Source organism: Podarcis melisellensis (assembly GCF_964234715.1).
Source record: "Podarcis melisellensis genome assembly, chromosome: 7".
Classification (NCBI taxonomy): domain Eukaryota; kingdom Metazoa; phylum Chordata; class Lepidosauria; order Squamata; family Lacertidae; genus Podarcis; species Podarcis melisellensis.
In genome coordinates, this window is record NC_138539.1 from 34498490 (window position 1) to 34526480 (window position 27991).

Sequence of the window (27991 nt, forward strand, 5' to 3'; positions counted from 1 at the left end):
CTGCAAAACTGCTACTTGAAGAAATCCCCAAACTTAATATTTTTAAACTTCAAATGGAGCTCAGAATCCTGTTAGGCAATCCTCTGCAGTTGAATAAGGAGGCACTGAGAGACAGCAATTTGCTGCTCCCCACCAAGCATCCCAGGGGTGCAGGGCAAAGAGCACCCCAGGAGCACACAGCCTTCCCTCTGCATGCAAACCTTGTCGGGGCTTCAGGGGAAAGCAAAGGCTGTAGGCAGAGCAGTGTGGCTCCTCCCCCCCACCCCAAAGAGCACCCCAGGAGCACACAGCCTTCCCTCTGCATGCAAACCTTGTCGGGGCTTCAGGGGAAAGCAAAGGCTGTAGGCAGAGCAGTGTGGCTCCTCCCCCCCACCCCAAAGAGCACCCCAGGAGCACACAGCCTTCCCTCTGCTTGCAAACCTTGTCGGGGCTTCAGGGGAAAGCAAAGGCTGCAGGCAGAGCAGTGTGGCTCCTCCCCCCCACCCCAAAGAGCACCCCAGGAGCACACAGCCTTCCCTCTGCATGCAAACCTTGTCGGGGCTTCAGGGGAAAGCAAAGGCTGTAGGCAGAGCAGTGTGGCTCCTCCCCCCCACCCCAAAGAGCACCCCAGGAGCACACAGCCTTCCCTCTGCTTGCAAACCTTGTCGGGGCTTCAGGGGAAAGCAAAGGCTGCAGGCAGAGCAGTGTGACTCCCCACTCCACCCCCAAAAAGCACCCCAGGAGTGCGGAGCAAAGGCGCACAGCCTTCCCTCTGCTTGCAAACTTTGTCAGGGCTTCAGGGGAAAGCAGAGGCTGCCGGCAGAGCCGCGTGGCTCCTCCCCCCCATCCCAGGAACACACAGCCTCCCCTCTGCTTGCAAACCTTGCCGGAGCTTCAGGGGAGAGCAGAGGCTGCCGGCAGAGCACCGTGGCTCCTCCCCCCACTCCTAAAGAGCAGCCCAGGAGCGCAGGGCAACAGCGATTTGGCTCCAGGGACCACACATTCGCTCCATAAGACGCACAGACTTTTTCCCTTACATTTTAGGAGGGAAAAAGTGCGTCCTATGGAGCGAAAAATACGGTAACTAGAGGCATAGTGGGTTTTGCCTTGCTGAAGATCTTCAAGAAGAGATTGGACAGCTGATTGTCTGGAATCTTCTTACTCCGTTTTCCTGTTTCTTTAGGAACCTCATGCTGGACTTATGTCACAGTTGGGGAGACAGGACCAGACACTGTTTTCCAGAAATTGAAGTTTGTAGCATTCAACTTGTGTTTATAGTCACAGAAGTCTCTTAAATTCCAATAAAGTACTTTTTAAAAGTCCCATGCCCTCATATTTTTTTTAAAAAAGGCTTGCCTTTCCCAAACAGAATTAACATATGAAAGACCAGTTTCCTTCTGTAACAAGTGATGAGCAAAGTTTGAATCTTACAATGAACTGCATATTCAATTAAAAACGTGTTCTGTTCCATAGAGGTAATATTCTTGTTCCCTGGTTGTCTGCTAATTCTTAATTTTGAACTGAACAGATGGAGAATTTATCTCTAAAAATTGAGACACAAGCAGAGGGCTTTCTAATTTCAGCAACAGAGGGTTTCTCAGGGTTCTCCTCTTACATTCCCACACTGCTCACTCCCCTACATAAAGCAAGACAGGTGAATTGAAGTGAGCAGCCAAAGCATGTAAGGGAAGAGTGCTTAGCAGTTGCTGTTGTTTATCTCTATTCCAGTGCATTATTATTAGGGTGCAGGTTTTGTTAGCTACGGTAAATCTTAGGAGGCTGCCTTATTTTGAATCATACTGTTGGACCGTTTAGGTCAGTATTGTTGTATTTGGAAGCAGCTCTCCAGGATTTCAGAGAGGCCCACATGGAGGTGTTGAGAATTAAAACTCTGACTTTCTATGTGCCAAGCATGTGCTTTATCATTGATGTATGCTCCTTCTTTTAAATGCCAATCGCAGATTAGGGTATTTGTGCTAAGGGTGTGCAAAACATTTGGACAAATGAAGTTGGGGCTGCTTAAGACATACTTGGGGCTTGTCTAAATCAAGCAGGATATCTCTGAAGTGTCCTAGACCAAAGTTCCAAAGTGCTTCAGAGATGTGGTTGCTGCAGACAGTGTGTCTGCAAAGATGGAAACATTTATCCTGAAGCTTGCCTTTAAAAGAAAGGCGTGCGTACTTGGGTGGGAGGGAGGAAGAACTCCTTTGTGGCTGATGGGTCTTGATTCTGATCAAAGAGAATGATTTTACCAGGGTGCTTCAATCACAATGCTTTGGGGAAGGAATGTTAAAGTAATTTATCACTTTGTTCTTCTATCTCCTGTCCTGTAATTGTTGTTCTGGGGGTGCTTGCTTGAAACACAATCAGCATCCATTTCTCTGTGTCCACACATCCACTCCTGTCCAATTAACATTGCACTTTCTATGGGCAGAATCCAACTGATACGTCTAGTGCAAGGATTTCCACGTGTGACATAATTTCCCTTCCCTTTCATCTTCTACCCTCTCCCCTGGTCCTCCAAAAATCGGCTCAGAAGGATTGGGGGGGGGGAATGCATGCATTTAAGGGGGCATGCAGGGAGAGGAGAGGAAGGGGAAGTTCCTTTGTGCAGGCCAAAGTCCTTGCACTAGCAGATCTACTTAGTTTGATACTACCCTATAACTTTGGGTGCCAGTTGAGCAGAACACAAGCCTGAAACTGCATTTTTCATTAACCAGAACTTCCTAGCCTCTGCTCTCTTCTTTTTGAATTTTTGCAATTACTTTCCTTGGGCACTTCTATAATGTTTGACATAGGGGAGAAAGCAACTTTCCCCTCCTAGAAATCAACTTTAAAGGCAACTAGTACAAAACCCCTTAGACCTATTTGTTGATAATTAGGCTGGGTTCTTACACTAGGATACTTCTTTCCATGTATGTTATATTTTAATGCAGTTCCTCACAAAGCAATGGGGGAAAATTAAGTAAATCTGTTTTACCCAACTTCAAATTGTTAAGGTTTCGTTGCACGAAAACTACTGCAGCTATCCAGTGCAGTGAATTCATTTCCTCAGAACTGGCAATGATGCCTGCTTATTTCTTTCAGTTATCCCTCTAAATAAAAATACTATTCCTTTTTTGGGGGGGGGAGGGGGCGGTATCACATTTTAAAGGTGCCCAGCAGAGAAAATCCACGAACCTCTTAGAAATTCAGCTGGGGCTATCTGCTCAAGATGGATAATAGGTCTGCAAATTTCATTCATTTCTATCAAAACAGAAAAAGTTGAAACTATTTTTTTAAATTCCTCATGAATGTGAATGGAAGGAGCACAAAGCTTCATTTTTCTCCCAATCAGGTTTTGAATTCAGACCCTGAGCTCAATTTTACAGCTTATGAATTGGTGTAAACAACAGCAGCATCATGTTGGTGTATAATAGTGTGTAAGCAGACTAAGTTTGTAAAGGGTGCTTTTGATCATTGAAACATTAGTTGAATTGGAGCATAGAGATATGAGTGTGTGGAATTTATAATTTTAAACTCAACCTATTGTATATTAAAATTCAAAAATGGTTATCTTGAGATATACAGTATGCTCACAACTTATGCACGTTAAACTTGTACACATTCAGCTTGCTTGGCAATGAAAAACGGGGTTGGGAAGAGGGCAGTTGTCCAGGAAAAAAGACTTTGGCAGCCCCGCCCTCCATTAAACCCAATGTTTTGATTATGTACAACTTTGACTTTAGATGCGATCTGCAGAACATATTCCCTGCATAAGTTGTGGGCTTGCTGTATTTACCTTTTTATATGCTTTCCCATATTTCTCCACTTTCCTCTTCTTCCTCCTATTTGAGTGACTTATTTCATTTGGGCTGATGGTGTTTATTTTTAAAACAATAATGTGTTCTTTCCCTGTTTTCTCCAGTTTGCATGCTTCTTGTGTAGTACTTTTTCACTTGGATACACCCCCAAATAATCAGTGCTGCTTTGGTGTTATTATGAACAGACACAGACGCGTTATTTCATTCATGTAGGTCTTTTAAAAACTTGTTCTAGAATGAATGGAAAAGAACTTTTCAAACCTTAGGTTCCGATAAAAAAACAGACTGACTGGTTTTTAATCTCTGATCAGGATCATGGGATCTTTAAGTAGAGGTGAAAGATTTAAAATCCTGTGGAAATGTCAAGACATTGCCTTGTAAAAAGAGAGCCTGGGGAAGATGAAAGGTTGTGTTCTTGTGAGAACAATGTGTCTTATTAGCAATGAAGAGTGCTGAAATTCACTTTTTAGTATGTTACAAGCAGCATGTGTAAGGTTTCCAAACTGCTGTGTACTATTTTTGATTAGCTAAAATTAATGTTTCATGTGCAAACTTGGTAGGATGGGTAGGGTTATACTGTAAATTCTTCTTTTATTTTGGGAAGGATAAAAACAAAATGGATTTCAGAATTTGCTTTTCACACTATGAAGTGTAGCTGTCTTAGAGGATTTGATGTTCACCACATAATTAACGTTTTTATTCCACTGAAGGAAGCAGACGAAAGAACCTTAAATTTAACAAACTAGAACCATTATTAATAGTTCACAAACTGAAAACACAATAAAACCCACAGGGCAGTTTACAACATAAAACCACAAAATGAGAACACAAAATACATAATAAAAGCAAGAAAAAAAAGGGAAACAAACCCTTCCCACAAACACATTTAAAAGGCCATAGAATGTTAATGAACTAAATGCCTGGATATAGAGAAATGTTTTTGTCTGCCCCTAAAGATGAAGCTGCCAGGCGAGCCTTCTAGTAAGTAAACCTGTAGTGCAGACCATTGCAGAGGTGGAGAAACTCCAGCTGTGTTGGCTCTTTTTTGGTTTCTTTTTTACTAAAACCCCAAGCCAAGTACAAAAGATATACAGTATAGTTGAATTAAATAACATTGTGCCTCTGAGTCCATTCAAAGCCTAGGAATTCATTCCAGTACAAAACTGAACTGAGCTCATGGTCCTTCCACACAAAAGGCTTTCTTTTAGCTTTATTTCAGCATCATGATTTAGATGGGAAAGTCGTTTTGTTGAAATTGTTAAACAATTGGGAGTAAACAAAAAAAGATGATCTACTGCAAATCACCCTGAGATATCCTCATTCTGCCTTTTGTATGACACCTTTGAGTTAGTGAATTTAAGAAATTCTGTTTTTATTCTGAAGTCTGTATTTGTTTCATATTGGAGAATTATACAGTATAAGATAATTCCTTATACTGTAGTTCAGTGTTTCCCAACCACTGTTCCGTGGCACACTAGTGTGCCGCGAGATGTTGCCTGGTGTGCCGCGGGAAAAATTTAAAAATTGAAAGATTTTTTTTTTAAAGTCAAATTTTCGATTGTGGCGCCGTCACTAGATGACCCCTGGGGTTCCCTCCCTCCCGCTCTGCGCCTCCCTTCTCCTCCTCCTCCTCCTCCGGGGAGGCCCTTCCTGGCTCTCGGCCAAGGCTTGGCGGCTGCCACTCACTCACTCGCTCGCCCACCCGTCCCTCCATCCCTGCACCCGGCCTCTCCTCCTCTGTCCCCGGCGCGGGGGCTGCCGGGATCCGTAGTCCCCTCGCCCTTGGGCTCCGCGCCCGCGCGGGGTGCGCGAACTACGTTTCCCAGCGTGGCCTGGCGGGCCGGGCGTTTTATTTGAAGCGCTCTTCTCCCGGCCATGGAATGAGCGCAGCGGCGGCAGCCGGGCGGGCAGGGGCCCTTCCGCGCAGACCCCGCACAGCCTGCCTGCGCCCTCCGGAGATCGGGCGGCAGGATGGAGCCCGGGGATCCCCGCAGAGGCGGAGCGGCGGAGGCGGAGGCTGCCCCCCAGGTAGGGCTGCGTCGGGGGTTTTTTATTTTTGCAATGCTGCATCCGCGCCGGAGGGGACGCATCGGACCGCGGGGAGACCCCTTGGTGGGCGTGCAGGGCAATGCATGCGTGCAGGCGTTGCATGGAGTGCAGTGCAATGCAATGGCAACGCGGCGCCCTGCATGCATGCATGCAACTTCCACCGGCGCTCCGGACTTGGCAGGTGAGGGGGGTGCCCAGTGGGCGGCAGAGAGAGCCGGGAGGGCGAAGGGGAGCCGCGGGGGGAGCACCGGTGCTCCCCGAGCCGAGCCCGGGGGGAAACTTCGGTGTCGTTGCGCCGGGTGTTGGAAGCGGAGGCTGGCGGGGGCCCCTCACCTGCAAAACCTGGTCACCTCTCATATATTTCGTGCATTGCATTCATCGCCCGCTTTCTCCTCCAAGGAGCTCCCGGGGGCGCGCGTGGTTCTCCCCGTGTTATCCTCGCAACAACAGCCCTGCGAGGTGGGTCAGGCAAGTGGCCCAAGGGAGCACCCAGGGATTGTCCTGGCCAGGTGGGGTGATTTGAACCCTGCTCTCTGCCCGGTCTTCGTCCTCATTTAGCCCCCACATGTGCATGACTGTGCATGACTGAGGTTTTCCCCCCTCGTCTTGGCTATGGTGTGAGTCTGTGCTGTTAATTAATGGGGTTCTGCCTTCGGAGAAGATGAGCCAGCCCTCAAGGAGGTGATTATGTAATTTGCTAGCAATTCATGTCCCTCCCGGCGTGACGCTGCGCGCTGACGTCACGGGGCTGTAATGGTGGTGTGCCTCGAGATTTTTTTCATGAAACAAGTGTGCCTTTGCCCAAAAAAGGTTGGGAAACACTGCTGTAGTTACAGGTAGGTAGCTGTGTTGGTCTGCCGTATTCGAAACAAAATAATAAAAAAATCCTTCCAGTAGCACCTTAGAGACCAACTAAGCTTGTTACTGGTATGAGCTTTCATGTGCATGCACAAAAGGTATCTGAAGAAGTGTGCATGCACACAAAAGCTCATACCAATAACAAACTTAGTTGGTCTCTAAGGTCCTACTGGAAAGATTTTTTTTATTTTGTTTCGACTACAGCAGACCAACCCGGCTACCTACCTGTAACTACAGTATAAGATTTTAGTTAAGAGAAAGCAAGAAATACCTTTTCATTCTAGCTTTTCTGGGGGTGGCTTCTTCCCATGCTATTCAGGTAATGCTATTCAAGGGCACCCCTTGTTCTGTGGGAATCCAGATCCTAGAAGAGAAGATTCTGGTGTTTGGGTAAGCCACAGTGTGATCTCCTGTAGGATGGGCTGGGGCTTCTCATACACTCTTGAGAGGCCCAGGAAGGAGGTGACTTGCAGTGACTCTCATGACAGAGAGGGGGACAGAGTGTACTATTAAAAGATGGAGCAGAACAGTTGTTTTCCTGACCAAATTGTCTCATAACTCCATGAATATTAGGAATGCTCTTTGTTGGGGAGTGGCTATAGTGCTTGTAAGAGACCATAGCAGGAACAAATAGTAAAATGAAAAGTACACTTTGGAAAATCAGTGCTTTCTGCTTGGTGCAAATGAAACGGCATCTAGAGGCTGGGAGCAGGTATGGGATTGTTAACTCCCTTTCCTACCCACCTCTTTATGTGTTAGTTCCTCACTCCCATCCTCTCCATCTCAGTTTGCTATTAATGTTTAGTGATGCTTAACTGTTTCAAATTTAACCTGTGCATAATCCTAAAATTCATTTCAGAACCAAACCTTCCCAGTGTATTTTACTTTTTGGTAGTGTTATGTCTGATGCAGATCTCAAGAATTTATTCACTATAATGCATCAAAACTATAATACATCAAATATACCACAGTAGAGATTTGCTAATTTAATCTTGAAACTGATTTTAACAGGGGATTGGGTTTTGTAAATCCACGTTAACAGTTTAGTTGCAATTATATGATAATTATGGTACAAGGATAGCCATTACAAGCCTAACAGGTTTTCCAATAGCTTTGGTGTGTTTGGAATTCAAGAGTTGGATCCTAAGATCCCCTCAATGAAGCTCCTTTTATGGAAAACAGGTTCCCAGCATCCTGTAACAGAAGGGGGACCATGCTTTTCACCATTCCCTTCCTACACCTTTTTGCAGGTGCTTGCACTTTCTGGAACTGTGCTGTGAATCCTCCAGAATAGCAGGGAGAAGTACTGGTGGGGTGGGGGTGCTATAGTGAAAGGGAAATGGCAAAAAAAGTCTCCTCCCTTCTGTTAGTGGTTGACTTTGATAGCTGTAACCCTAAATGTGCAGTACTGTTTTATGTTACCATGCTTCTATTTACAAATATGCTGAGGTTAGGGTTAGGTTAACCTGTGTGATCATGGTGCAGAACACAATGCTTGAACTGAATGCTGTTCTTATAGATCTATTTTTTAATGTTTTATAGATTCATCATGCATTTAAGGCTCTTTATTTCCCCCCTCAGCAAATTCTGAAATTGATGTTTCTGTGTCTGCAAGAAATATACGAAGGTTACTGAGTTTCCAGCGGTACTTGAGATCTTCCCGTTTCTTCCGTGGTATCACTCTTCCAAATTCTTCAAACATTTTAGATGATGATTATAATGGACAAGCTAAGGTCTGTTTTTGAAACTACCATATAACTTTGCCATGAAAAAAATATTGATGTGTGTTAAGATCTGTAAGTGACCATGTATTGCATGTACTAAATACTTTTGGACTTATATTTATCCTCCATAGAAGTAAATAAAGCAAAAATAAAAATGAGGGTATGAGAATAATCAATAGTAAGATTACCATATTTTTCGCACCATAGGGCACACCGGACCATAGGGCGCACCCAGTTTTTTGGGGGGGAAATAAAGGGGAAAAAATTATTTCCCCCCCAGGCGCGGGGCTGGGGCGGGGGAAGCTCAAGCTTCCCCCGACCCCAGCCCCCAAACAGGCAGCTCTCTGCAAGCCGTGGGAGCACTCCCGCTGCTTGTGGAGAGGTCCGCGAAGCCTGGGCGCGCTGAGCTCAGCGCGCGCAGGCTTCGGCATGCTGGCAACTCTCCGCAACTCTTCGGCATGCTGGCAACTCTCAGTGCCTAGGACTTGCCGATTGCATGGTCGGCAGTTCGAATCCCCGCGGCGGGGTGAGCTCCCGTCATTCGGTCCCAGCTCCTGCCCACCTAGCAGTTCGAAAGCTGCTAGTAGTGCAAGTAGATAAATAGGTACCGCTTTATAGCGGGAAGGTAACGGCGTTTCCGTGCGCTGCGCTGGTGCTGGCTCGCTAGAGCAGCTTCGTCATGCTGGCCACGTGACCCGGAAGTGTCTCCGGACAGCGCTGGCTCCCGGCCTCTTAAGCGAGATGAGCACGCAACCCCAGAGTCGGACACGACTGGCCCGTACGGGCAGGGGTACCTTTACCTTATATGTATATGTATATTGGGATGCGGGTGGTGCTGTGGTCTAAACCACTGAGCCTCTTGGGCTTGCCAATCAGAAGGTTGGCGGTTCAAATCCACACAACAAGGTAATGCTCTGTCCCAGCCAGTGGAAGTAGATAAATAGGTGCCACTGTGGCGGGAAGGTAAATGGCTTTTCCGTGCGCTCTGGTTTCCGTCAAGGTGTTCCGTTGCGCCAGAAGCGGTTTAGTCATGCTGGCCACATGACCTGGAAATCTGTCTGTGGACAAACGCCAGCTCCCTCTGCCTGAAAGCGAGATGAGCGCCACACCCCATAGTCGCCTTTGACTGGACTTAACCATTCAGGGGTCCTTTACCTTTTTACCTCTACCTTACAAATATGTATAATGACTTGTGCACAAGTTTGGCCCTTGTTTCCACAAGAGGCTGCTTAAATCAGTCCTAGGGTATTGTTACTCTGTACAATGGATTTGCCACATCTGGCACAATATAACTATTCTCTGTGATAGCTTATTTGTTCATGTGGATGAGAAGATTGAAGGAGGAGTGTGTAAACTGAACATTTTCAGAGCTCATGATGAAATCTTTTTAGTAAGCCAATATGTGCATGAGCTTCATGTACTCACACACAGCCCTCTTTGCTTCTCCCTTTATGTGAATTGAACAAGCCAGGAAGCCACAGTTAACCATACTTCCTGTTGAGAGCTATATGGAAGCCAATTTTAAACCATGGGTTCATATTCTAGCTTGTCCTGTCCCCCAATGAAGGGAGGAGTGAAGTGGAAGCAAAAGGGCTACATGGGAGTGCATGAAGCTTTTGCATATCCCTGTTTATTAAACTGAGATTTGGCTATGTTTGGGTGATCAGTGTATCTTAAGGAAAGAGTGTTTATCAATGCTTTTTCCATAAAAGATAGTATTGTAACTTCCAGATGAGAGAACATTGTGGCTGTAAGAAGCCAGCTAGCTGCAACTTATGACCCATCAGTTGCAGAATGACAGTTTATGGGGTTTGTGAAACAGAAATAAGTGGTGTGGTTACAAATATGCTACTGATCACCTTTTACATCTTTGCTAGTTCATTTTCAGTATCCTGTCTTGATTTGTGGGGTGAAAGGAAGGTGAATCATATATGCAATGTATTCAGATAAGTGCTTTTAACTTATTTGAGAAACTTTCTTTTTGTTTTACTTTCAGTGTATGCTAGAAAAAGTTGGAAACTGGAATTTTGACATTTTCCTTTTTGACAGGTTAACGAATGGTAAGATTAGTGGGTTTTTTATATTACTCTTTAAGTCAGTTGTCCACTAAGCCAGTCCCTTTCTCCTACTTTGCATTGAAGAAAGTTCCTTTTTAAAGTTGTGAATGAGTGGCTGTTTCATGCAAACATTAAGTGCACATCCCAGACTCACTACTGATACTGCATTATTCAGGTATGGATAGCCCATTTGACGTTATTTTCAACAAAAATATGCTAATTCCTTACATTCAGCCCTTTATACCTTGATTACCACGTATCCTGTATGGACTTAAATTTGTAGTGTTGGGAATAAATTCTCTCTGAGAAAGAAATCCTGTGACTTAAACAACTTGAAACAGCCAGTATATTCAGTTTTAAATATCTGTTTTACACTATATATTTGAAATGGGCAATATTTATGTAGGGTATGGTTAGCATATTTTAAATTTTCTTCCTCTTAATGTAAAAAATATTACCATGTGTATTAAAACCCACTGAATTCTCATTGATTAGCTTTACAGAATGTAGTTGATTGTTAAATTTGACCACTTTTCCTGAGAAGCACTTGCTAGACACTTACGCTGTTTCTGTGAAATGAGATAAAGTTACGTTTTTTCAAGGAGATGGTACATTCCATGAAGTCTGAATTTTTAAAGTGGTTCTCGACCTTTATGTGTATGCATACCCCCTTTAAACCCCCCATTTATTTATTTTTACAGACTTTAAGATGCTTTAAGATTCCCCCCCCCGCTCTTATTTGAGCATCCAGAGGCACAGATAGCATTGGGATGCTATATTAAAGCCCTTGGCAAAATCTTTCTTTGAAGGAACCTCTCCCTCCTTTAAACTAAAAATGTGTTACATTTCACAATTTTCATATTCATTTGAGTAGATTATCCAATACAGAAATTTCATTTATATGAGATCTGTGTTTTTATAAAATTCTGAAGAACTGACAAATGCTATTAAACTGATGGGTTCACTTTGCATTACCGAGAGAGATTTTTCTCAGTCCCAATTCATTGCTGATGGATCAGATGTTTTACACAGAAGTAAAAACACTAAATCTTAAAGCTTTAATTACTATTCTGCATAAGTAAAAAATAGAAACAAAATGTGATTGAAATTCTTAATCATTATGTTGAATGAAACCATGGTTGTTCTGTAGATCAGGAGGAATAATTATGGTAACTTGGCCTGTGATGGTAGTATACCACAGAGGTTTGCTAGTAATGTGGATAATAGAGATAATAGAATATTAGAATATATTAGAATATTAGAATATAGAAAACTAGTAAGTAAGATTTCTTGTAGTTGGTCTGGAAGCATGTGCTGTATGAATGACTTGCTTTGGGCCCATGTAATAGAGTACCTTAAAACATTTAGCCTGTCTACATTTTTGATGCTTCCCATTAAAGATGATTTTGTGTTTTTTGGTTTTTTTTAGGAAACAGTTTAGTCACCTTAACCTTCCACCTGTTTAATCTTCATGGACTTGTAGAGCACTTCCAACTAGATACAATGAAGCTCCGCCGATTTTTAGGTAAAAATTTTCAGAGGTTCACTTAAGTCAGTTTTGCAAAAATAGGGTACAACAGCCCATTTGCTACTTTAAATTATGCTGTCCAGCATGGAGAGCCCTAAGGAACTGGGGAGAAGAGAGAAAAGGGTGATAGACTCATGAAATGATGGGTATTGCTGTTACTGTCATGCTAGTTGCCAATTTATTTTGCAGGTTTTAAAGTGTTTCTGTTAAAAGTGGACACTCATCTTCTAAAGATTTTTTAAAAACCTGCTGTATACCGTTTACTGGTGGGTGGGAGGAAAGAATGTTGCATGACACAGGTGCTAGCCAGCAGTTGCCATGTGCCCCACCACATCCAACCATGCTTCAAAAAGCACTGCAAACCACAACAGATGTGCTTAACTGTATGGAAGCCTGCATTAAAATATTACTGAAAAATGAGAGGAACCCACATCTAAAATGCTTCCTTGGAGAAAGAAAGGTGACTCTTTTGCAACAATTGTGTTACAGCTGTGTTGTTTAGTAAACAATGTAAAACACTAGTCAATAAAGGTTTTTGTTTCAATGTTACATTTAGATCTGCATAAAAATGCATTTTGTATAATGGGATTTTCCTATTATAGAACAGCTTTATTCCATTCTGTACTTTATTTTGGAAAATCAGTTAATGGAAACCTAAAAGATGAGAGAGAGAGAGAGCAAAGGAATTAGATAACTTTTGATAGTTCAGAATAAACCATCAAACTTGCCTTGATTACAGCAAATTCAAATTACTGTATTTTGAACCCTCATTTCTGAGGCAGCAATTGCCATTTTGCATCTACTAAATGCTAAGTTAATATATAATGCAAGTACACATGGGTGTATGTATTTTGCTTTATAAAATGAAAAATGGAGATTAGCATGTTCTGTAATTCACATTTCACTAAATAGTGTAGTAAGGAGACAAACCTGCTTATTCTTGTGAGGGCAGTGGAGAAGCAGTTACTCCTAAAGAACAGGCTTTATTTTGTCCCAGATATGTTAGCTTTTGAAATAAATTGTCAATGCTTAGCAATGGTAATGCCATCAAAGACCAGGCACTGTTTGTCAATTATTTGTTTGATGCATGCAATTATATTATATTCTTTATATAGCTAAAACCCTGTGAGTAAGGAAATCTTTATTTTCCCCTAAATTTCTTAAAGTTTAAAAAACTAATACGCTGGTCTGCTTCCTGTCCTAGTAACCTAATTCTTACTTTTAAAAATTAATATAAAACCACATTCTTTATAAGCATGCCCAATTATTATTATATTTTTTTGGGGGGTAGAGGAGACTGGATTTGTTTGAAATCCTCTATGAAGAGAACTATTATTGAAGCCCAGTCCTACAGCTTATATCCTCATGGATAGTTTTGACATGTGTAAGCCCTTTGGGTTGGTATCCAGCTGAACAATTCTTCTAAAGCAAGGGCTTTTAGCTGTGCAATAGAACTTTCCCTCCCCCTCCCTGCATACTCTCTAAATCTGTTCTTTGGGGGTCGCACAACCCTCTGGAGCAGATTTACTGGTCATGTGGAAAATGGGAAGAGCAGGGAAGTTCTACTGCATAGCTAAAGAACTGGCAGAACTGTTTATAATTGGATACTGTTGTTTAGTAGTCAAAACACACACACACACACAAATGAAGGTGGTTCTGCTTTAATAATATACTGGTCTGTTGAGTTGGAGGCACAACTGTATATGCCTTCGTTTATACTTTTAGTTGTGTCTGGAATGCTGCAATAGTAATATGGTTGAGTGGTGTAAGTTTCTTCTAAAATTTATAAGTTATGTAAAGTGTGAGTTTGATCCTCTATGTGAGCACCTGATAAGGGCAAACGCCTGGTTTACATGATTACTCCTCCACCATTTTTTGATGTGGGGGAAATAATGTGCACTGGGACTTTATGGACAGATATTATAGTGCATACAGCCTGATTTGCACCGAAGATAATCTGCATGGTGGAAGGAGGGTCATGGGCTCAGACTGCTGCTGGCTGAATGTGTGACCAAAGCTGTTTGGTTTTTCAACAGTAACTTATAAAATAAAAGTGCACAATGATATGAAAGGTAAATTAATGCAAGATTTCTTCTCATTTGTAGTAATGGTTCAAGAAGATTACCACAGTCACAACCCATACCACAATGCAGTTCATGCTGCTGATGTGACTCAGGCCATGCACTGTTTTTTAAAAGAACCTAAGGTAAAAATATCTCCTTAACAGTTTTCAGCAAAGAAGTTATACAGTTTCAAAAGCAGATTTCATGTGGCATAGGACCGGCCTTTTTAAAAAACAAATAAGTAAATACTAGTTTTGTGTAATAAAAATGTACACCTCCCTTACTGCTTTATTATTGGTCTTCCTACAGAGAACTCTGAATCCTATATTCTAGATAAAAGTATAAATAAATGAAAGAAGAATTTGATGCATTGAAAGATGAAATTCTGTGCATTTTTTAAAAGGACAGATTCAACCTAAGTTTGCTTGAAGTGTCAATAGTGAATATTCATGTGGTCATGCTTTATATATTACAGCTTTCCCAGTCCCTGACTCCATGGGATACTCTTCTTGGCTTAATTGCAGCTGCCACTCATGATTTGGATCACCCAGGTGTTAATCAGCCTTTCCTTATTAAAACAAACCATTATTTAGCAACTTTATACAAGGTAAGTGAGGAAAAATATTTCTGTTCGGAAAAACATAACCAAGTGCAAAAATGCTTACTTGCTGGTAGTCACAAATTCTTGGTGGGAGAAATTTTTAAAGGAGTGATTTAATTATTTATAGCAGCTTTGGGGAGTGGACTGGCTCCAAAAGTGGCCACACCTCTGGGAGCAATCTTTGACTGGTGGAAAGGCCTAAATCTGCCAGAAAACATTGTGTCTTGTATTTGGTGTTGTTTCAGTTCAGCGCTGAATGCAAGCCATGCTGCTTTCAGCAGAAAACTTCCCCGCTTAGGAGCTGCAATTCCCACAAGGAATCAGTCCAGCCGGGGTTGCGTTTAGCATAATAATTAAATAGCACCAAATGCAAGCTCTGCTGCCAAGGAACAGTTGGGATTGTGTTTTACGTGTCAATTACCTGATGCCATATGATTGACAGCTGGGCATGGCCAACCAGAAAAGGTGTACAAGCTAATTTGTCCAGCTTGGGGTGCCTATTGCACAACGATCTGAAGCTGAAGTTGGTTGGGGCAGACCTTGTGTGATTTAAGGTTGTTAACATCAAAGCTGGTGCCTGGGAGCAAACTGGTAACCAGTGAAGCCCGTAGAAGAGCTATGTAACGATGGTCTGAATGGAAAGCTTCTTCCAGCAGCCACATTCTGGAATCCAAAGGTGTAAACGAGAGAGCTGGGTAGCGTCTTCTGCATACTGATGATGCCGTATCCCAAAGCTCTGGGTAACCTCCCAGTGATTTCATGTAGATGTTGAAAAAGCATGGGAGATGAAATTAAACTTTATGCCACCCATAGGCCCCTGCACCACATGCTGGAACTTTCTCCTACGGTAGGACTGGAGCCATTTTGAGCCACAATATTGCCTAGTCCCAAGTTGGAGAGAGAATTCTGAAGGATGTGATCATGGATGACACTGAAAGCCACAGAGACAACCAGGAGAGGTTGTACTCCCCCTGTCTATCCCCTAGTGAAGTATTGGCATAAAGGATTGTTCATTCATGAAAATACAATTCAGAATTCAATGAATATTTGATAACCATAATTCTCTATCTTCCTCTTCCTCTTTTTTTCAGAATACCTCAGTATTGGAAAATCACCACTGGAGATCTGCAGTGGGGTTGTTGAGAGAATCTGGATTATTTGCACATATGTCACTAGAAAACAGGTATGTGTCAGATTTGCAGTATCACATGCATCTATGGAAAATATATTGCAGAAGATTTTAAATGGATGTGAATTGGAAGTAAAAACAGATTTCCAAATAATATAATTTACTGCAGCTTCATATGATGAAGGCAATTGTATCCCATCCACCCCAATCAAAACAAAACAAATCTTGATGCCTAACTTGCTACACTTGTAAAGTGTACACTTTTCATGTTTATCACAATACTTTTGAGTGATATGAAGACTTTGTTAAATTATTGAACTGTTGCACTGGGTCTTAGTTTGTTAACAAAACTGTATTTTATAGTAATTTAATCAGGGTTGGCCTGAATATTGTGTAAAGTTAACAAAGACTGTTTAAATGTTGGTCACTTATTTCATTCTTCTTTCTGTGTATCTCCAATTTAAGGCAGCTGATGGAAAGCCAGATAGGAGCACTGATACTTGCCACTGATATCAGTCGGCAAAATGAATATCTATCCCTATTTCGCAGTCATTTGGACAAGGAAGATTTATGCTTAACAGAGGAAAATCATCGTCATCTCATTCTTCAGGTAATTTGTTTGGTCCCTAAATAGAAAAGTAGTACAACTGTTCAGTAACAACTGCTTTGCCGTCTACTGTACGAAATAATTTTTGGTTGATGCACATAGGCTTGAAGATGGCCTTCTGTGTTCTCTGATGGCATAGTTCTAACAAAAATAGTTTTCTAGTGCAGAAAACTTGGATATTCCATTTGCCAGCAAAATGGTTGCAACTCAGTAGCAAATGTTTATCTTACTCTGTTCACCACAGTCTTAAAACAATTGAAATTATTTTTAAAAAAAAGATAATTCTTTAACACTTAAAAATCCTGTTAATTATCTAAGTGATCTTGCTGTTTTTGCAGAATGTTGGGAAATGAGAGTAGCTTTTTTTAACTGAGCACTTAGGAAAAATGCTAGCTACCTGCTTTTCTTACTATTTTACCTGTACAAGTAAAACAATTAAATTGCTTTCCACAGCCTCCAGCCCCAGTGGCTACAGGCCTAAAATACCTCCTTAGGAGTCAGTCCCCTGTGCTCATTAACATGGAAGTAAGCACCATTGAACACAAGTGGGACTTGTGCGTCTAAAGCATGCCATAATCAGGCCGGATTAAGATTCATTGAAGCTTTGGAGGTATGCTAATTTGAGTGAGAGAAAGCTGAAAAACGTTGCCATTTATAGTACAGAAATGCATTGTTCTGATTAAAGGAACCACAATTTTGTTGCCTCCAAACATTAAATCCCCATTTGCAGCCATTTTATACTTCCTTATATGTATTCATAGCAGCCTTGTAGTTAGGCTAGGCTGGGAGTTGGTAAGTGGCCCAGACCAAGATGCGGTCAAAAACAAGGATGAGAAAGGGGCCCTATTCTGGGCATTTCAACCCTCAACCACCTTAATCCAGTCTTGCTTCTGAAACTTTTCCAAACAAGAAAGCAGTAGCATAAGAATGTAAGAAGAGCCCTGCTGGATCAGGCCACAGTCCCATCTAATCTGTTCTGCTCTCAACATGACCAACCTGATGCCTATGGGAAACCACATGCTGGACCTGAGTGCAACAGTATTTCCCCCTTTGTGATTCCCAGCACTGGTATTTAGAGGCATACTGTCTCCAATAGTGGAGTCATCACGGTTGGGAGTCATTGATAGGCTTATCCTCCATAAATCTGTCTAATCCGTTTTTAAAGCCATCCATGTAAATGGCCATCACTGCTTCTTGTGGGAGCGAATTCCATAGTTTAACAATCCGTAGCCGAAACAGTGTGCTCTGCTGCCCTGGGCTCCTTTTGGAGGAAGGGTGGGATACAAATTTTAAAAAGAAATAAAAGCAACATTGCATTAATTTACAGGCAGGCATTCGTAAATGGTGAAGGATGAAGTGCAGTGTATTGATGAATGATCTTTCATGATAACCAGACATGGCCATATTAAATTGATATTGCTTGCTATCGGACTTCTTTATTGGTGCTATGTAAGATGAATGGTTTCATAATTTTCCAAGATTGCACTGATGTTTCTGGGAGAGGTTAACTCATATATGTTCAAACATATTTCCTTCCCAAAACACACCGCTTGTTCAGCTAAGTTACATTGGATTTACACATGTGATCCACATGTGTGCTGCATTGTAGCCCCCTTTGTTACTCAGTATCACTTGACCATTACATATTGTTAAGGATTTTAAAAGAACCTGACTTAGGAGTCACAGTTGGAAGGGACTGTCAGGGTCATCTAGTCAGCCTCCCGCAATGCAGGAATCCTGCTCACAGTCATCCCTGGGTGGCCTAAACCACCAACCTTCTTTTTAACAGCCAGATGTACTGACCCATTGTGCCATGTGACACTTTGCATCATCTGAAGTTGCAAAACTTAATTGTGTAGTTGTTAGCAGGCCACAATATCTTGCATAATATGTTGATGGTTTGTCTTATTTACTAGATGGCTTTGAAATGTGCTGATATTTGCAACCCCTGCCGGACTTGGGAATTAAGCAAGCAGTGGAGTGAAAAAGTAACAGAAGAATTCTTTCATCAAGGCAAGTAGCGAAAAGTGATTTCATTATGGAACGTGAAACAAAATGATAAAAGAATTGTAGTGAAGCATGGCTCTTACAGAAAATAGAAAATTTTATTATTTGCAATGAATGCACCTTGAATGGTTTCCTCAGACCATTTTTACTGTATAGATTGCAGCTTCGTAGAACACTTAACATTTCTGTTTACCTAACTTTAACTGGATGAGAAGCTATTTCAGAGTAATAAAGGCTTTACTTTCACCTGCTGCTTCAGTCCAAAGCCACATGTATTGAGAAAAAAAGCTGAATTTATCTCTGTAGAATTGCTTGATGATTAAAAATTATTTAGGACTGTGCTATGCAAGTTAAAAGGTTGGACACACCGTTTTGTGTACATGGATTTAAGTTGTCAGTGCAATTGAGACAAATTGCAGTTAGGTTTCTGGAATCTTACACTTTTTGAAATTGTATATAAAATCTTTTAACTGTGCAGATCTTCACTGGTATTGCATTAACTAACTTGGGCTTGCCGATCGAAAGGTCAGCGGTTTGAATCCCTGTAACGGGGTGAGGTGAGCTCCCATTTTTCGTTCCCAGCTCCTGCCAACCTAGCAGTTCGAAAGCATATAGTGCAAGTAGATAAATAGGTACCTCTGCAGCAGGATGGTAAACAGTGTTTCTGTGCGCTGCTCTGGTTTCGCCAGAAGTGGCTTGGTCATGCTGGCCACATGACCCAGAAAAACTGTCTGCGGAAGTGGACAAACGCCAGCTCCCTTGGCCTGTAAAGCGAGATGAGCGCCGCAACCACAGAGTCGTTTGCGACTGGACTTAATTGTCAGGGGTTCCTTTACCTTTGCCTTTAAGCTATTAATGATATTGATAGCAACCAATGCCTACTCATTAGCTCAGCTTTTGAGTACAATATACTGTTACTGGATAATTATCACTTCTCACAAGCAGCAATTTCCCTTCAAGTAGCAATCAAAGGTTGGTTAAGTCTTGTCACTTTTCTCACTTAGGATTTTTTGTTTTTGAAATGCATTTATGTATTTCAACAATATGGTTTTTAGGCAGGGAGCGGAAGATTTTGAACCTGAAGCAGCTAACTTGGCCCTGTGGTTTGGATCTACAGCCTGAAAGTTCACCTACAAACTTTCCGCAAAACATTCTTGTATGAGAGATTATTACAATAGTGATAATTATGGCATGCTACAGGTCTTGTGAAGTAGTTCAACTCGTGATGTATTTCTTAATGGAAAAATTCATAATGGAAAACATGCTACTGATCTTTCAAGTTACATTTGCTCATTGAGAGATAAATGGGTAATTTTCTTGCTGGTTAATTCCATATCCAACTTTTTTACCTCATATTATCCAATTTTCTCAATATTTTGTACACTTGTTGAATGATAAAAAACTACCATATTTTTCGCTCTATAGGACGCACCAGATGATAAGATGCACCTAGTTTTGGGGGAGGAAAACAAGAAAAAAAATATTCTGAATCCTAGAAGCCAGAACAGCAAGAGGGATCTGGCTTCTGGGATAGCCTCTTGCTGTTCTGGCTTCTAGGATAGCTGCGCGCAGCCTCTCCCAGGCAAGTGGAGACTTAATCCCCTGCCCGGGAGAGGCTTCACGCGGGTAAGCTGCCCTCTGTCCCTTCCCCTCACCTTCCGCAAGAGCCGCGTGAAGCCTCTGCAGGGCAGTGGGGAGCCTTTATCCCGCTGCCCTGCGGAGGCTTTGCGCAGCTAAGCCAGAAGCTAAAACGGCGAGAGGGAGCGTTGCACAGCCTGCATTCGCTCCATAAGACGCACATACATTTCCCCTTACTTTTTAGGAGGCAAAAAGTGCGTCTTATAGAGCGAAAAATACGGTAAGTTTAAATCTAAATTTTAGCATTTTATCTCATCTTGTTGCCCAGCATTGAGATAAGTCAAAACTAAAAACACCAATCTCTTCAGAACCTCATGGGCTTTAATATATGTCACAAGATGGACTTACTTTAAATTTTAAATTGAAGTTACAAAACTTAAAATTTTAAAAAGAATAGATACGATTAAAAAATTTGAAAAAAATGTATTATTTAATATTTCTAAGAACTACCTGCAAAATTTCATCTTGGGATCTCAATGGGATCACATTGAAAAAAATATTTTGTATATACGTGTCTGCCTTATTGGGTTCTGTTTAGGATAAATGGGTCTTCTTGGAGTAAAACATAACAGAAGAAACAAGACTTCAAACTATAATATCAATTAATTCAGGCAGTTCTTTAGAAAGTTATGCAATTAAAAGATATCTGAAAAGCTACTCAGGGTTTTCTTTTAAAAACGTGTTCTAAAGCAGAGTGACAGCTTGTTGCATTATAGAATTAATGTTTAGAAAGAATTATTGTTAGTACTTCATTTCATGAGCATTACAACAAAATGCTAGATCATATATGCTAGATCATTTATATTTGTAAACAGTTATGAAGCTAGTGTTCAAATGATAAAGCTGTGGTTTTAAATACGGCAGCTATATTAAACAACTGAAGTTACATTTCTTAGATCTGTCTGGTATCTGTTAACATTAATAATAGTTAAATGAAAAACCTTAACACTTTAAGTTTTGTTGAATTGTAGAAAACGGCTTATTAAATTAGTATTCTGTTTGTAGGAGATGTTGAGAAAAAATACTGCTTGGGCGTGAGTCCACTGTGTGATCGACAGACAGAAACCATTGCCAACATCCAGATTGGTAACTACAGATCTATGTGATAAGTTACTATAGTTTCCATTAATATATAATATAGGGAAGATAAACTGTTTGATGTTTAGTTTTAAAAGTCTTTTGACAGTTTTTAAGAGAACATTTTGGGTGGTATTCAGCTTAGTTTTACTCAGTGTAGACCCACTGAAATGATGAACATGTCCAAGTTAGGTCTATTAATTTCAGTTAACTACTGTTGAATTAAGTTTAGTGAATGCTACCCTATGTTTTGTTGTTATTGAAATTTTCATTTCCATGAAATAGGAAGTGTATAGAGAGAGTTTTCTGTTTTCTCATCTGGCATTTATATTTCTTTGCCTGGATAAATTCTGACAGCTGCTTGTGAAGAGGCTTTAATTGTGACTTTAGGTCAAATTCAATTTTGTGGCAAATTATTTATTTTAAAGAGGGTGCTTGTTTTCTACTGGGCTACTTATGAATCGCCCTGAGATTCATGGATGAAGGACGGTATACAAATTTATTATTTTTACTATTTTTAAAAGATGGAAATTTAAACAACATTGGCAGTATTCAACAAAAGAGTTGTGCTACTGCAAGTGGTGCCCCCTCTGCCCTCCCAGATGTGCTCAAGAGGGTTTGGGGGAATCCACAGAACAGATTCAGGAACTGCACAGTGGTGGGAGGAAATGTTCCATTTGCTTAATGCTGTGTTTCCAGAGTTGGAAATTTGGTTTGAAGTGTGTTTTTTAATTCTGTGTTGTAGGCAAACTATGGTCAGCATGTCTTATTTGGACATCACAGCAAACCATGGAGACTTGCATGCACAGCTCCTTTCCGCACATCCTGGTTTGATGTGGAGGAAGGAGTTGCTATGCACACAAGTCTCCAGCATGTTTGGTCTCAAGCAATTGAAAGCTAGTAACAAAAAGAAGCAGCATTTAAATTTCTTGACCAGTATTTACCCATAAAGTCCCTTACTTGATTCATGGCTGCACTACCACATGTTTCCTGTCATAGCAGCATGGTGAAATCAGTGGGCTTTCCTTTACCTGATCAGTTTGAAGTAGCAAATGTTTATGGTTACTGATCTGACCCATATGAGATATTTTGAACCCAGCAGTTTTTGTGTGACTCAGTAGCAGCCTCAATTCTACACAAAAAATATGTTGTATTCCTTAGGGCTTGAGAGAGAGCGCTTGTGTGCCACTTTATTTTGCATTTGTACTAAAATGTATATATTACTTTATTTAGTTTATAAATTGCCTTTCGAAAAGCACTCTGGGCAAATGTAATAAGTATAGAATCATAGAATAGAATCATAGAGTTGGAAGAGACCACAAGGGCCATCGAGTCCAACCCCCTGCCAAGCAGGAAACACCATCAGAGCACTCCTGACATATGGTTGTCAAGCCTCTGCTTAAAGACCTCCAGAGAAGGAGACTCCACCACACTCCTTGGCAGCAAATTCCACTCTTGAACAGCTCTTACTGTCAGGAAGTTATTCCTAATGTTTAGGTGGAATCTTCTTTCTTGTAGTTTGGATCCATTGCTCCGTGTCCGCTTCTCTGGAGCAGCAGAAAACAACCTTTCTCCCACCTCTATGTGACATCCTTTTATATATTTGAACATGGCTATCATATCACCCCTTAACCTCCTCTTCTCCAGGCTAAGTACAGGAAGATAAAACACAGTAAACTCATTCAAATAACTGTTAATATTGAAATGTTACATGGAAAACACAGTCTCTTGTTTCTAGGGTTCTAATTCCAAGGTGTTTTTTCTCATTAGGTTTTATGACCTATTTGGTGGAACCATTATTCACAGAGTGGGCTCGTTTCTCAAACACCAGACTATCTCAAACGATGCTTGGTCATTTGGGATTGAATAAAGCTAGCTGGAAGGGTGTGCAGAGAGAACAATCCAGCAGCGGTGATGATACTGATCCTGCATTTGAGGAAATGGACTCTGATGTTATACCTCAGGAACACCGACTATCCTGACCCCAGGATCTGCTTAACAAAAACTGCCTCTTGCCTGGTATCTGTGGAACAGGGTTTGAGGATAAATTTTGTCTGACTGCCAAGGTTTCAGTGTAAACAATGCCAGCATTATTTATTTCCAAGTTTTTCCTTTGATAAATCATTTGAACCCAGTTTTCAGTTACAAGACCTGAACATAGAGCAATATGCATATGCCTTGTTTGGCTTCTGCATGGATCCTTGAATATGCAAACCAGAGGAGTGGTTGAAGCTTGACCGAGGGGAAAGTACGAGAAAATATTGTTACGTGCCACATTGCTTTGTTTTTATGTTTTTAAAGAAAATTTGAAATCAGGCCTTCAAAGTTGCCACATGACATGGTGGATGATTCCTTCTCTTGGAATTTAACAAGACTCATTCAGTCCTTGTCCAAAATGTGGAAGAGTGAAGTGCCCCTACTTGGATGCCTCTGGCAAGAACTGATGTTTACAAATGTACTTGGAAACTATAGGTTCTACATTAATCTTTCTGCATGGCTGTGAAGGAACCACTGATTTTTTTAAAAAGGAAAACAAAGAGATCAAATATGAAACTGCAGCTCATTTTCCTGCTAGTAAAAAAGAAAGTATCCCATGTGTCATAATTTTGGCTGTGCATTGGAAAGAGCATTTTTTTACATAAAGCACAGCCAAGCTTTTACTCCAGTGCAGAATGGGAATGCAATTACAGCGGGCAGAAATACTTCTGGATTTTGGGAGGGGATGTGGGATGGTATAGAGGAGGAGAAGAAGAGTCTTCATTGTGTTAAGATTCTGCCGTGGAAACATTTGCATGTTGTTTTCACTATTGTACACTTGAACTGCACATGCAAGGGAAAACAGGTGGAATGATTATGAACACCAGAAACAGCTCAGGGTATTTGCCAATCTGAAATAAAGTGGGATGGGAAGTGTGTCCTTCAGAACAAGGGTACAAATGCCCCTTTCGCTGCAGTGTGTGTGTATGTTTGTGTGTATACGTGTGTGTGTGTGTGAGAGTGAGTGAGTGAGTGAGTGAGTGAGTGAGTGAGTGAGAGAGTGAATACTTGGGGATGGGGGTGGGTTGGGGAGGAAGGGAACAATAGGAAGGATTTGAAAGGCAATGTTTTTTTATTTATTCTTTTTAGAATGTGACATTTTCATGAGCAGCCACAGGGGGGGAAAGGAACAGGTTGCTACAGCTGCCTTAAACTATGCACAAAGCTAAGTGACCAAATTTTGTTGTTGATTGAAAAAGTGCATTGTTTACTTATTCCTCCCTCTACTGAAATGCTCCCCATTATGGGGTTTTTTGATGTGAAAAGGAGAAAATGTTTTTAAGGACAAATTTTAAGGACTAATTTTTAATCTTCAAGCATTCCTTTTTTGTAATTTGTTTTTTACATTGTTTTAAGTACTGTAAGCACAACTGTAATCTATTTTGAGGAATTGGTGCTTTCTTTTTGTTCATTTGTATTTCCCTTGTTACTGTAAAGACTGTTTATTCCATTCTGTTTACAGTTTGCAACAGCCATTTTTGGGAGAGAGCTTCAGTGTAAAGCCATTTGTAAAAGGCTTTGCCATACTCATTTTAATGTGCCTGTTGCTGTTAACTTTTGATTAATAATAAAAAACTTTTCACATTATCGCCTGAGTCAAGCCTTAGAAAAGTAGCTGAAACCACCTTAATCGCATATTCCCCCTTTGTAGCTCCTTTGAGACTTGTTTAAACAGGTCGTTACAGTGTTTCAAACTGACCTTGATCATAAAATTGAGAAGGCATAGGAAGGAAACAAGTCTTTTAGGTTGTAATTCTATACCTGCTTACCTGAAATTAAGCCACATTGAACCCAAAGGAGCTGGCTTTTGAGTAAAAATATATAGAATTGCACTGTCAATTGCACTTCCTATTTTTCTTCAGTTTAGTTACAATTGAATTTCATGGATTCAGATAGACCAGGGGCAACCAACCTTTTTAGACAAGTACGAACATTTTGAATTTTGAATGCTGGCACCACCAGTCACAAAATGGCTGCTGGGTGGTAAGGCATACCACAAAATTAGAGTGCTGTCATAGCATAGTTTTGAACCTAGCAGTTCAAAAGCACACCAGTGCAAGTAGATAAATAGGTACTGCTGCGGCAGAAAGGTAAACGGCGTTTCCATGTGCTCTAGCTTCCATCATGGTGTTATGTTGTGCCGGAAATGGTTTAGTCATGCTGACCACATGACCTAGAAAGTTGTCTGTGGACAAATGCCAGCTCCCTTGGTCTGAAGCAAGATGAGTGCTGCACCCCAGTTGCCTTTGACTGGACTTAACCATCCAGGGGTCATTTACCTTTACCTTACTGTCATAGTGAAGCTTTCCCCATGCTATTTCCATGTTTAATTTCTGCCTGCCATGCAGATGTTAAAGGCACAAGAACCCTGGTTTTCCCCAATGCCAAGGCTGCTATCCTGTGCCAGCTTACCTGAGAGTAAGCCCCATTAAACGCAGAGACCAACTATCAGAATAGACCTTATACGGGTTAACTATGTGGTAAATTCTTAATAACGGCCTGATCTTTAGCTCCTGCACAGCAGACGATAAGCCTAAGCCCCTTTGCAAAGTTTTTATATTTGCCTTTTGAGGAGATGGGGATTACGTAGCACCCACCCACATCTACTGCATAGAACACAACTTATAGACAGTAACAGATGTCACGACAAATCTAGCTGTAACTTCACTCATTGGCCAGAAACACTGACGGGGGACGGGGGGCAGCCACTGGTGCATTTCCCCAAAATCCCTTTAAAAGGTACTTGCAAATTTTGCTCCATGGCTTTCTAAGAGGACTAGGTACTTTTTTAAAATTAAAAGCTGTCTTCAGCTTCTGCCAGTCTTTGTGGCATTGGGCCAGTGACTCCTGAGAGAAACTGCATTTCAATGGACATATTGTCTTGGGATTAGGAGGTAGAACTTCAAAAAATGCCCTTGTTCTGGGTTTTGAACCTGACTATATTACATATCCCTGCAGAAGAACTGACCCAAATCCTTATGGTCTGAACTGCAGTAAATGAAAATCAGCATTTGGCTGAATCTTCCAGTTGCTGAACTGTTGCATATCATCTCTGAATGAGCCACAATTCAAGTCCACATTTATTTTGAATTAACCGTTGAGAAGTAATTTCTGCCTCTCTAAATGTTCTCAATATCCATCTGTATAATCATTTTAACGTTTCAGGCAATTCTGGAGAAATCTTCAACAGTAGGTAAAGGTAAAGGTACCCCTGCCCATAGGGGCCAGTCTTGACAGACTCTGGGGTTGTGCGCCCATCTCACTCAAGAGGCCAGGGGCCAGCGCTGTCCGGAGACACTTCCGGGTCACGTGGCCAGCGTGACATCGCTGCTCTGGCAAGCCAGAGCCGCACACGGAAACGCCGTTTACCTTCCCGCTGGTAAGCGGTCCCTATTTATCTACTTGCACCCGGAGGTGCTTTCGAACTGCTAGGTTGGCAGGCGCTGGGACCGAGCAGCGGGAGCGCACCCCGCCGCAGGGATTCGAACCGCCAACCTTTCGATCGGCAAGTCCTAGGCGCTGAGGCTTTAACCCACAGCGCCACCTGCGTCCCTTTAGGGAAAGCTTATTGCAATTTGCATTAATGCAAGAGTAGAGTTTTGAGACAAAGTATCAGTAGCTTTTAAATACGGATTTAAATTTCCAGTCATTTTTTTCCTGATGTGTGTGAATTTCTGTAATTGTTATGTACTGGAGGCAACATGCCTATGTAGCCTGCTGTCCCTTTAAATCAATGTAGGGCTACTTACCTGTGGTAATGAGAGACAGACATGCAAAGCTGTCCTTGCAAGGAAACCAGCACTTTTTTTGTATGTTGTGAGAGGCAGATGTATAAACTAATGCACCTCACCATAAGATATGCATATTATGTGGCACATGCAATAGCAGGTTCATGCTTGACTTATATTTTTACTATTTCTGCCACTTGTTAGTATGTTAAGACACCTCCTTAGTGACAGGTTCTAAACTCTAGGTGGCTTGATAGTTACCTGCGTCATCATGTGCATAATCCAAGTTTATTCTGCTACAGGTAACATTCTCAATTTTACCCTCTCCTTATACTGTATCTTAGCATTGGGAATATGTTTGGGAAACTGAGAGGATTGCTTTAGACCAGTGATGGCCAAACTTGGCTCTCCAGCTGTTTTGGGACTACAGTTCCCATCATCTCTGACCACTGGTCCTGTTAGCTAGGGAAGATGGGAGTTGTAGTCCCAAAACAGCTGGAGGGCCAAGTTTGGCCATCGCTGCTTTAGACAAATGCTTTAAGTGCTAAGCTAATTTAGATAGAAATCATAACCAAACCAACATAAAAAGCAGTGGGCTATTTACCATCAACAATTCCCCACAAATTCCTGTTCCATTGGGCGCATATTTTAAGAGGCAGCAAAGGTTGGTATACTGAGAGGACTTTCTGCTTAGGCTCCCTGCAGTCACTTCACATGCAGTTACGACAGGTGTGGAGAACTTTTGACCTTCCAGAAGTTGCAGAACTGCAACTTCCATCATTCCTGTCCATTGGATGTGCTCACTGGGGCTGATGGGACTTGTAGCTCAGCAACATCTGGAGGGCCAAAAGTTCTCCAGATCTTAGGAGTTGCATCTAATTATTATACATCCTGCCCTATCCCTAGTGTTGCCGTTCTGTTGTATCCCTTTTGATAAAAACAATTGCTAAGGTAACTGCATTAATGAAAGACTAGCCTTGTATGATACATTTGAGTAATTTGAAGAACAAATTCAGTACACCTTAGAGGACTCATCAATGCTTAAAAAACATTTATATCTATGCTTTGTTTTCTTAGCTGGTGCGCTAAATTTTGGAGAGCATTTA

General features: G+C 41.5%; 1 protein-coding gene across 3 annotated transcripts in view; it reads left to right on the forward strand.

The window, feature by feature from the left end:
- PDE7A (phosphodiesterase 7A) overlaps nucleotides 1-24744 on the forward strand; it is a 53195-nt gene extending 28451 nt beyond the window's left edge. For 2 of the 3 annotated variants that reach the window (XM_081917583.1, XM_081917584.1), the window contains 10 exons: nucleotides 8271-8422; nucleotides 10410-10473; nucleotides 11900-11995; nucleotides 14104-14204; nucleotides 14537-14668; nucleotides 15754-15845; nucleotides 16257-16401; nucleotides 18315-18411; nucleotides 21049-21129; nucleotides 22891-24744. In XM_081917583.1, the coding sequence (XP_081773709.1) occupies nucleotides 8271-8422; nucleotides 10410-10473; nucleotides 11900-11995; nucleotides 14104-14204; nucleotides 14537-14668; nucleotides 15754-15845; nucleotides 16257-16401; nucleotides 18315-18411; nucleotides 21049-21129; nucleotides 22891-23102 (1172 nt within the window). In that variant the 3' untranslated portion in view covers nucleotides 23103-24744. Of the gene's footprint in view, nucleotides 1-4043; nucleotides 4189-8270; nucleotides 8423-10409; nucleotides 10474-11899; nucleotides 11996-14103; nucleotides 14205-14536; nucleotides 14669-15753; nucleotides 15846-16256; nucleotides 16402-18314; nucleotides 18412-21048; nucleotides 21130-22890 lie in introns of those variants that run through there. The other variant, XM_081917585.1, reaches the window with a different exon arrangement.
- The last annotated feature ends 3247 nt before the right edge of the window (nucleotides 24745-27991 follow it).